The following is a 12,129-nucleotide window of genomic DNA, read 5'->3' as shown; positions in this document are numbered from 1 at the left end:
CATAGATGTTTGAGCTGTAGGGGCTTCAGAGGTGTCAAGAGTGACATGTCATTGAAGATATATGTACAAGGGTGAATTGCAAAGTGCTCGAAATCCCATTCCATGACATATTGATTTAAAGGACACTTCAGTAGCCACAGGACATAACAGGATGGGGAGGATGGGGCTTGTAAAGGTCATTTAACAGCCAAAACGGTACTTATAAAAGCATAAGCTACTGTAAATGTACAAATTAGGAGGGAAGGCCTGACACATGAAGATGTATGCACCGTGCTTTCTCAAGAGAAGGACATCTACTGCTCATTATTATGGTTCCTGGTACAGAACTATAGTGTTATTCTTAAGTGCTTTTTAACCATGACAATGGTTGAGAAGACTATTATGATAAATCAAGATATTGGAAAGTATGCCAGTAAAAATGCAAGCACCTTAATACCCAAATGCTATGAACAATTTTGTCATATCGCGTATGAGAGATAGGAAACATTAGACACTGCGTTTGTGGAGTCCCGTGTGGAACTTTACAACATTTATATCAGAAGACTCAAGTTGATATATCTGGACTTCGGAGTCGTGGCGCGTTAGCAAATCAGAACCGAGACCATGTTCCATGATATGTATATTTAACATGGAGGATAAAGTTCTTGGTTCTTGTTTCCTAGAATGTTGGTCCTTTTTGGAAAGAAATATAGAGGCTTGTGCCAAGAAGCAAATCATAGAGAGAGTTTTTTCTCCTGGTTAGTTTTGATATTCATGTTTTATTTTTCTGGTATATTAGCTTTTGGTTTTTGCTAACTAGTGTAGGAATGGGTATCGAACTTTGGTTCTTTTATGGCACCGACCAAAATGCTTCGGAAGTACCGAGTATCGAAACATGCTTTGTCTTTCAGTACCTAAGCGTGATCCAAACTTGGTCATATGGATTTTCTCTGAAGTAAAACTACTTATTAAAAAGGCAGTAAACATCAGCTTGATTTGGGACTTGTTAGCAAATCTCCTTTGGGCTAGAAATAATATTTATATTTTCTGTTAGAATAAAAGGAGTCCAAATTTACCAAAGATGAAGATTTTTTCTCAAGATTTGTACTTTATTCAATATCATTTTCTTTTTCTGTTGGCATTAATCTTGTCAAATTATTGTCCAAAATTATCAAACCAGTATTCATCGGTATCAGAATCCCAAATATTCAATCTATATGCAGCCCTCAACTGTATCAAGTAAAATTAGAATAGAAGTAAAAGAGGCAGTTGAGCAGTTGAGTTATGCTGCACCATGTTTTTTAAGCTGGAAGAATCCGAAAAACACAGACAAACACAATTGGCATTTATGCGTATAACTTGCGGTTTGTTTGAACGCTGCATTTCAATTCAACATATTCACATCAAAAAAACAAAAGGTTTCCTGTCAGCAAAATATAATAATAAACAGATCATGCCTGGTTCTTTCAGGCAGACACACAAATATATAACACAAAAAACTTCCAAGTGTTGCTTTAGCCCCTTTTATTTGATTCTAAAAAGAGAAATATGCTCCATTGTTACCATGACGCCAGCATTGCCAGAGTATCTGCAATATCCCCGACAGCATTCCATCATTAATGCCAGAGTGAAGTGGATGTATAGGCAGAGCAGAAGGTCAAGCTTATAAATGTCAGCAAAGAGCATCTTAATAATTAAATCGTTCAGACAAAGGAGCACAAGATTTAGCTTTAGTGCTTCTAACAGCCACTTGTGGATCTGTAGTAGTTACACACCGTACTCACACATTTCCCATCAAATGCATGCTTGGATTAGCAACAATGATATATTTGTAGACAAATCTCCCTCAGTTGTGTAACAATCCAGCACTCAAACCCTCCTGGGGCATTCTCACCTCTTAAAGGTTTTATTCAAACATTCATGAGGGGTGATTTCAAGGTAATATAGACCCAGAGAGCATATCTACCATCAGTCCTCAGAGCTTATGGCACTCCAACATGTTTTTCATCCGTTTACAACTTCAAGGATGAGTCAGGATTAAAACCTGAGATCCGTTAAAATACAACTTTATTAACCAAGATACGTCAGCCTACATCACAGATATTGTATTTTATTAATTTAACAACCTTTTTATCTTCAAATAAAAAGTGGTTGACCATTTGACGTTTCATAAAGCTTTAAATGAACTTCATATATGTTTGCAGATGTAAATGTTTTCAATATATAAGTCAGGGTATTATATAATAATCGCATCTTTTGACTTTTCTAGCTCACTGGACGCACTTTAAGAGGATGTTCTAGATGCTTAGACTCCTGTTATGGTGGCGTAAAAATGTCTAATATATGTGTTGCACTTGATATCCTGTTTAATATATTCTCGGGAACAATTAGAACATTGTATTAATTTTGATTGACCTCTATTTAAAAGCATGGTGAACGCTGTCTGAGAAATTAGTTCTCTGTATATGGTCATCAGGTAAGACCTGGAAAGTACACATACTGTACATGTACATTATAGTTTTAAGGATTAAACCTTTTCTTTTGATTTTGAATCGCTTTTTTTGAAGCAGAAAATGCATTTTTCTGGCTGATTAAAGCCTTTAGAGTCACACACTTATCATCCATCCTTAAAAAGCAATTTCAGGAAAATACATTTAAACAGTCTTAGAGAGAGATCCAATCTACTTTCTGTAAGTCATGTTAAAAATATTCATCACAAAAACCTTGTTGACTTCCTGTCACACTCAAAACCCCAAAATTGTTTACTGTTTGCATAACTAATTACTACATATTGTTTGTCAACAATGTTCAGACATTGGATTTGTTGAACATCACTCTAGGGAAAACTACTATTTGTTCTGCGTTACAACCAAAATGTTTTTTTTAAACAGCTTTAAGAAGCTAAAGGCCTTAAATGATACAAGATTAAAAATCCTAACAAACTGAAGAATATACTATCACTGGTATTTTCAAGTACAACTTGCAAAACTTCCTTTGGTCTTCTAAAATTGTATCCATCTTTTCCAAATTATTTTCAGACCTGAGTAGCTTGAGCTTACCGCCTACTACACTCTGCTATTTTACTCTTCTAATTGCTTGTTGTTTTAGGAATTAAATGTTGTTTATTCATGGAAGCCAAAGATTTGTGCAGCCCTTGATAAAGAAAATAATTTCTCAAGAGGTGAATTTATTTAGGATGAAGGATGAAAAGGATGTGGAAGTTCTAGATTATTTCACAAGCTATTTTGGGGGGGGGGACAGAACATGTTCAATATATACCACAAAAATAATTTTTTAAAAATTAACCTTATTATTCGGACTTCATGACACACTAAACATTTGTTATTTCGTCAAAAATCGGTTCATGGTCAGTGAGTATCGATTTTATTTGGTACACAGCACTCAAATATCTGTCGTTGGTAAACTGTTGCCACACTGCGAGGTGCAGTATTACTCCGGTAAGACCGAAGTATTACTTTGCGAGGTACTGTTGTATTGCGATATTACTCAGTGAAGCACATGGCTTCACACTGTGTTTCTTTTTTCCGTCATGATCCTTAACTTCATACTCTAATAATGCGCAAGTAATGTAATGTAAACGACACAAACTATTCCTGGGTCAATGCAGGCTAGGAAGCAGCGGACCGCTTAATACGCCTAATAATCCGGTGCACACTATATATGAAAATGCACCCGTTCATTGATATTGAGCCTTATAATCCAGAGCCCCTCATGGTCTGAAAAATACTGTAAACACCATGATATTGATAAACATTTTGTAACCCTTTTAATCTGTTTTTACAACATATGTTTAGTTTTTAATGTTTGTTATCACAACCAATACATTTATAAACGCTTGACTAATCATGTTCAGTCTTTTGTAGTCTTGTGACTACTGAAGTAATGATGGACATCATGATGTCTATATTTAGAGCTAAGGAAAACGATTTCAAAGTACACAAAATCAATTGATTATAGAGCAGAGTGCTATCTAGTGGGCCCTGAAAATAAAGACACTGCATCAACTTCATCAATCCATCACTATACTGAAGCAATTTGAACCAATTTCTGAGATTTTTTTTAGATACCAGTTTTCTGGAAGATCCTGTCAACTATTATCTTAAAAAAACTACAGTATGTGTGCACTAGAGGTTTGACAATGAGTCCCAAACTAGACTGTAAAGCCAAACTTGGTCATATATTTTAGTGCCATTCTAAGATCATGGGAATCTGTTGATTCAAAAAGTAGGAATCCACCTAAAAAATGTGAAGGAAAAACAAATAATAAATCAGAAATAACGATTCAAAACTATTCCAAGTGATAATAGTCTCTAAGTGCACTTATTGCTTTCGTTACTGACGGATGAATTCATCAATACAAGTCTAGACAAAAAGGACAGACAACAGAGGAAAAGACTGTCAAAGGTGCTAGGTAACACTGATAAATCACCTGTGACGAAGGACGCGGTGATGAGCTGAAGGGAAAGGTCACGGCAAATGAATACGTTACTATCCTGAGTGGAAGACTTGCGAACAGTAAATTGCACACACATTAAGTTTCAATTACAAAAAAGTTGAAGATGGAATGTTGATGTTAAGGGCTTGAATGGAGATACACCTAGAAGGTAGAAACTGTAGAGAAGGTAAAAAATATTAATTTTATATTATTATTCATAATTTATGTGTGGCTCTTTAAGTAATTTCGAAATCCCAATGAATTAATCTGCAGTATTATCATGTTTAAAAAAAATAATCCTAACATTTTTTCTGTGTCAAAATGTAACAATAAGGCAAAAGGAAGTAAAAATCCCTCATCATTTCATAGGCGTATTAAAGTCAGCCATTTTTTCTTTTACAAGGCTCAGATTTCTTGTTCCTTTGCTTCTCTTATTAACTCCCCATGAACGGATGGTTGTACCTGACCGCTCCCAGCAGGAGCTCACATCAACCCTTACACACTCACAGTGTGACATTTACGGCGTTAAGAATAGCGCCATCAATCTTTCAAATATTTTCCAGAGGATTTCAGACGCAACAGTTTGCTCTTTGCTACTCCTCGCTGTAGGTGAGGCCAAACAACAGGTTGAGAGTCAGACGGGAGGTGTGATGGATTAGGTACCCGTTTCCAACCAAGACGAGCCATTTGGCTGCCATTTACGTCCTCACTGGCTCTTTATACCAGTGAGAGTTTCTAACTGATGGCCTTTAGCTTCTCCTGTTGTTTTCTGATTATATTCCCCACTACACCACTGTTACCTCTCATAATGCCTGCACCTTCCCTTCAAGGTCTCACATCTTCTTTCGTTCTTTTTTTTCAATCTGCATCGGCTCGCTCTGCCTCCCTGGCCGACATCAGACTGAGCTCCTGCAAGGAGGAGATAAAGAACCCCGGCAGGTCGGGACTGTCGCCGTCCGACTTCCTGGACAAGCTCATGGGAAGAACGTCGGGATACGATGCCCGCATCAGACCCAATTTCAAAGGTACGGTGAAGTCAAGGAATGACATATCTTCACCGACGTCTTCCTAGAACCGATGCACAAAAATACAACAAACAAAACATTTCTCAGAGTGTTTATTCTTTTGATAAAAATGTCGAAGATTATTAAAAGTAAAGAGTAATTACAATATTTGGTTTGTGGCCCATTGAAAAAACACTAGGAATGGCAACCAGTACTGACACCGGTACAAAAGTGTTTCATGAGGCTTTATCAACTCATCACTGGTAACCAGACGAAAAAGAAACTTGAAAAAAAGAAGAAATTGTTTTAGAATATACTAAACTAAATGTGTAAAGAGGTGAATTAAATAGAAGCAATGTGGCTAAACAAATCATAACAAACAACAATATCATCTACACACATTAGCAATGGTAACATTAGCATCGTGAGTAAGCATGTTGTCGCTAAAATGCCAGGATTTTGTTTTGTGTTTTATTATGACGAAAAAAAAGTAGAAAAATAACGTTTTTACGACATGCTATTAAATAATATAGTATCATTATAAGTAGTCATTCACAGCTGGGTGATGAAATAAAATCAATGTTTATTGTAAAATCTTTTTTTTTTCAATTTACTTCGGTTATGGGAATTTTCACTTTGATAAATTGAATATAAGAGTGGTCTTGATGTAGTGAAAAAATCGCATATCCAAAATATCCAGTTGATTATCGCCACTCATTATCGCCACTATTTCTCAAAACTGCTGAGCCTCAAAAAACACCTGAAGTCACCTGGCAAAGCCCCTCACAGACGTCCAAAATAATGCCTAAAAATGATTGAAATGAGTGAAATATTAGCAAGTTTTAGTTTTAGATAAACCCGAGCAATAGACGTCCATACTTATATGATACTTATGATAGCAGATGATTTGACAGAACCTGTGGGTTTTGGAAGCTTCATTTGCCTATTAGTCAACCAGTTAATGAAACAAGACATCTCACTTTTAAGGTAAGGTAAGGTAAAACTTTATTGATCCCTCAGGAGGTGTCCTTCGGGAAATTGATTTTTAACAATAGCCAGCAATTTTTCATAAACAATAAAAAATAATACATAAAAAATAAAATAAGAAGAAGAACATAAAGAGGAAGAACAAGATGACACAATCTAAGTCTAAAGATAAAGACAAAGAACATAGGTCAAAGAAAAACAACAAAGACAAAGGTTACAAAGACTAACATAGAACAGAACATCCAGATACTCTCACTCCACTCCTGCCCCCGAACTCAGAATTGTACAATTTAATAGCCCGAGGGATGAATGAGTCCCTGAGTCTATTTGTTTTGCACCTGGGTAGGAGCATTCATGCTCTCATTCTGCTTCTCTGCTCACTGATGACAGTGTTCAGAGGATGACTGTCATCATCCATGATGGACAGTAGTTTGTTCAATGATCTCCTCTCAGCAACTGCCACCAGTGAGTCCAGCTTCATTCCAACCACAGAACCAGCCCTCCTGATCAACCTGTCCAACCTGTTGACACTCCTCTTGGACACATTTCCACCCCAACACAATGTTTTATATGTTTTATAAAAAACATTTTCACAATAAAAGCATATATTGAGAATGTGTTTTTTGTTTTACACACTGCTAACTTGACTGACTCATTTTATCATATTACCAACCATGGTCAACCGAACAAGAATAAAAATCTGCTCATAAGAAAAGCACACCAGTCTTTCTACGTAATTTACAACAGGAGTCTCAAATTTTAATAGACTGGGGCCACCAGAGGTAAATTATTGTAGGTCTTCCAGAAGGTTTTTTTTTCTGAAATTCTTTGATTTATATTTTAATGTTTTATTGATTCTGTTATGTTGGTGTGAATTCATTGTAAATCCGCTCCATTCCTGTCCATTTATAGTGTCATTTTATTTTAGATTCCATTCCGATTCTGTTCCATCTTCACTATATGATCAAAACTATATAAATATTGACCAAAAATTAGGTCCCCACTTGTCCCTGAACTGTTAAAAATGTAGACAATAAAAAAGGTTTGCAGAATGTATGGTCACGGCCAAAAAATTTCCACTGGCTCCTAATATACAGGTATATAGTAAGTTACAATATTATGTATCATAACTTGATATCAGTATGAATTTTAGTCCTGATGAATGATTTGAACCGTTTGCAAAATGATAAGGTTATGTTTTCTTTATCTCAGGTCCACCTGTGAATGTCACCTGCAATATTTTCATCAACAGCTTTGGGTCCATCACTGAAACAACAATGGTAAGCACTCGTCTATTCATATTGTGATTTCTAGTTTTGGTTCTACATGAATAACCCTTTTCTGATATTGTTTTGATTCACGTGAAACACAAATACCATGCACCCCCCACAAGCCCACCCCATTCCCCAGGACCCGAACTCTCTGCTAATCCTCCATGTGCTAAAGCCATTCCCTCATTTCTGTGTTTCCTGGAGCATAACAGTGCAACCTTCAGAGACCGCCGGGTCACTGACATGCTGATAATGAACTGTCCACTCTGCAATTAAAATGAGAAATTGAAATAAAGTGAACGAGTGAATGGGGATAAGGGGTCCAGGATAGAATGCCGGTCTTGTTTACATTTACAGGGTTAAAGCCTTCTGGTCAGTGTTGAAAGTGTTTGGACTAGAGATGAGCAGGGCGTCCTGTCTTCTCCTCAGATAAACCCTAAATTAATTACTTTGATAAGACCTTTTGTTTAGTCACTTGTATGAATTGGCTGCTGGCAAATGAGATAAAGAAGTACGTTTCTTAAATTCTTCCACTAGAAAACAATATATTAAGTTTTAACCTGTGATTAGTAAGTAAGTAGCAGAACTGAATATTGCTGTATTTCTACTGATATCTGCATTGGTGAACACATATGAGCCCTAAAAGTAGTTACACATAATTCCGTAAAACACAGGAATTGTTTTATGGTACATTTTTAGTTAAGATTAGCAACATAATCAGTTGGAAAGAGATTACATTCTAGTTGGACATTATTGTTTGACAATGTAAGAACTGGGGTATCAATAAAGTATCAATACTAAAAAATGTTGTCCGGATACAAATTTTCTAAAGTATCGATACCACCCAAACTATCTTTTGCACTACATCAGACCAGTATAATAATCATATTTGCAGTTTCTTTTTACACTGTTTTTTATTTACAAATATTGAATGTGTAGTTATTTTAATTGTTATACATTGTCAAAGAGTTTATTTTTGCATTTTCCTTAATAAAATGGTTGATGAGGCATCGTGATACAGCCGTGTAGTTATGACACTTTATCATGATACAGTGACTAGATGGCAGTATTTGCTCAATAATGTTTGGTTCCGATCTACTATTTCAATAAAACCTGGCATTATTTTAAAACTTGCCATCTAGTGACCTTTCAAAAACAAGACACTGATACAGCTGTGTAGTGAAGACAGTACACTGTCATGAGGCCTCATCAACCCATCACTACCTTGCAGTATCCAAAATGGTATCAAATATTTTCATGAGTATTTAGTAGAAAATGTTAGTATCTTGACAACCTAGAAGAGGAAGAAGAATCTGTCAACTCAAACTTCACAAAGAAAGTAGAAAAAACAATTTCAAAGCAGACATAGTCCATCAATGTCACTCAAAGCTATATATAAGACACTGTTCATATTATAGGTAGTAATGATTATACAAAACACAGTATCACCTAGGTCTGATTAAGAGGGCGGTGCTTCATGAAGCTTCGTCAGCCCAGCACTAACATTTCTGTATAAAGCAATAGAATAAATAAATAGCAAAGAGTGCCATATAGTGGGCTCTGAAAATAGACAGATAGTTACTTTATATGTGTTAAAATCAATTATAATTTGACATTTTTAGCAGCAGTACAAGGAAACAAAAGTCGTTAATTAATACAGTACAAAGGAAACAAGTTATCTAAAAGTTCAGTTTGGGAAGTAAGAACATTAATTTTATTCCATCAGATCTGATTTGAGTTTAGAGTAAGAAAGATTTCCATTAACTGTGCCCAATTCATTTTTGCAGGACTACAGGCTTAATGTATTTTTACGACAAAAATGGAATGATCCTCGTCTGGCCTACAGCGAATACCCAGATGACTCCCTTGATCTGGACCCGTCTATGCTGGACTCTATCTGGAAACCAGATCTTTTCTTTGCAAACGAGAAAGGAGCCAATTTCCACGAGGTCACCACTGATAACAAGCTGCTGAGGATTTTCCAAGATGGCAGTGTTCTCTACAGCATTAGGTAAGGAAACAATTAGAATTAAAGACAACCTTACAATAGGAGGCAGATTATTCCGTGGATGAAAATATTAATCTGATTAGATGAAGTTGGGATTTCAGGTGTTACTTTTTTATGTTTTAAAACCATAAACTTTGTTCACAATGATGGGTTCATTACTTTCTGCAGTATTTTAGTCAATATATTGATGGAGCTTTGAACAGTACTGGTTATCCAAGTGAATACTGGAGGTTATTGAAGTATGTTCAGAAAAACCAGAGGTATATCGAAGGTAGTCCATGTCAGGGTTAGTAAAATGCTGCCAGGACCAACATTTTTCTTTTCTAATACGTGAAATTCAAGGTCCTACATCTTTTTACAGAAATTTGGTTTAAGAGTTTGGGCAGACACAAAGATGATAATTGAAGTTAAGGTTGTAATTGATAAGACAAAGCCCAGTCAACACTAAGAGACAGTGAACTGTATTTGCAAATTCAGCTCAAATAGACCATTTGTCCAGATGAATCTCTGAAAGATTACCTGATCACTTTTAGAAAACAGGGGCCTCATGTACTAGGGGGCCGTATGTACAAAAATTAGAACATCGGAGGCGTACGTACAGATCAGCTGCTCAGATGCATGTCAGCCTCACTAGTCACGTTGAGATGTTCACATCAGAGTTACATTAACGATCAATATAGATTAAAAATGAACACACACACACACACACACACACACACACACGTGTTTGAAGTTACACGAGTGGATATTAAATTATTCACATACGTATACATATGTTCTCATTCACCAGACGGATGATCTGTATTTATCGACAACATGGATCGATTTATACTGAATTTATATTTGAATCCTCTATTTCACGCTATTCAGAAAAAATGTAATGTAATATTTTTTTTTTTAATACAACAAACAAAATGATCAAGTCTTCTCTAAAAGAGTCACAGACGTTCTTTTGGAACAACATCACGTCAGTTTGATCAAAGTGAAACTGCAGAAAGTAAGCAGCTAAAGTTTCCATCTTGTGAACACGTGATCGGAGCGATCTACTTGAAAAACACACTTATATAAAAAAACTATCACAAGATTTGTTCATTTGTGATTTTTAAACAAAACGCTTTTCTTTTATAAATGTAAATGTGCTAAGCGGCTGCGCCACACATTCATATGATGCTCGGACGATCAGACCATCTTCACAACATTATCAAAACTCAGCGCTATAAGTTACTGATTTACAGTTTTATTCTTGTTAAACTCCATTTTAAGACGTTTCAATTCAATTTCAATTTATTTGTGTGTACGTGCAGATTCATACAGTCATATATTTTGCAATATGAGCTGCAAATGTTCACAGCACACGCAGTTGAGTTGATTTGTTAACATGTGTTCGTTTGATGGTGTTTGCCACCATCCCTGGTCAGTCAGTATTTGTGACGACATCCGACTGTTACTGAGCATCAGTTTTGAAGAAAATTCACAGTCATCTTGAAAAGGCCAGCCTCCAGTTAAGAGGCTGGGTGGGCATGCTCACATGTCAGTCAATTTGACCAAATCCTTTAGTCTGCAAATTCAGTCAAATTCATTAATGGGTAAATAAGTCAGAGGGAAATGCAAAATATAAAGGCATCACTCATTTGCTAAGGCATTTCACTAACGTGGTTAACCTGAAACTATCTGGTTATTCATGTCATGGACAGATTAAGATCTGTCATTCATATGGTTAATGTCTACAGTAAAGCGTTAGTGTTGGTCTTTGTGTGCACTCGTTCTAGTACTGAATGTATGATGCTACCTAGACTAAGACTTAAAATGGGTACTATTTAAAAAATAAGAAATAACGTAAGATTTTTTTAAAAAAAAGAAGGTTTTCTTGTTATACATAGTCACACTAAGTCTTTAAGAGAATCCTAGTCATGAATCTTTTGGGCGTTCAACACCAATGCTTTTCTATGGAAATCCAAAAACACACAGATGTAATTCTACATTTTTACCAACTAATGAAGTTGATGTGGCAGAATTTTCTGAACCATCAAGATTTCACTCTCTGTTATCTATTTTTTTTTAAATTAGGAAGACACTGGCTTCATTAAGCTCATCGGTTGATCACTAGTCCCAACCAACCCAATCAAACCCAACCTGTTGAAATGCTTGAAAACTCTCAATTTGTTTCAAGGGAACAGCATTTGGAAACTTTGTTTCTGGAGATGGAATGCGTCCTCTTTGTTTCCAACAGCACATGAAAGTAGTCTCCGAATGCTTACAGTTAAACACCGTTTAGAAACAGTCACTGCTGCATTTGTAGTTTTTCTTCTCTCCTGAAAAAAAAGGATAGTGTCATCAGAACACAGGAGCAAATAATATGTCGGGTTTATCCTGCTGAAGGCTCTTGTGTCGCCTCAGGGCGATGTATTACAGCAGGTAATTACC

The 12,129-nt window shown here is 36.0% G+C and overlaps 1 protein-coding gene across 1 annotated transcript in view; it reads left to right on the top strand.

The window, feature by feature from the left end:
* glra4a (glycine receptor, alpha 4a) overlaps positions 1-12,129 on the top strand; it is a 49,715-nt gene that overhangs the window by 21,953 nt on the left and 15,633 nt on the right. Inside the window, exons 2-4 of the mRNA XM_087798557.1 lie at positions 5,336-5,460; positions 7,639-7,706; positions 9,485-9,708. Of these exons, the coding sequence (XP_087654683.1) occupies positions 5,336-5,460; positions 7,639-7,706; positions 9,485-9,708 (417 nt within the window). The remainder of the gene's footprint in view (positions 1-5,335; positions 5,461-7,638; positions 7,707-9,484; positions 9,709-12,129) is intronic.

Source organism: Callionymus lyra, chromosome 9 (assembly GCF_982586985.1).
Source record: "Callionymus lyra chromosome 9, fCalLyr1.hap1.1, whole genome shotgun sequence".
In the NCBI taxonomy this organism is placed as follows: domain Eukaryota; kingdom Metazoa; phylum Chordata; class Actinopteri; order Syngnathiformes; family Callionymidae; genus Callionymus; species Callionymus lyra.
Note: the sequence above shows the minus strand (reverse complement) of the source record. Positions and strands in the feature narration are given on the sequence as shown.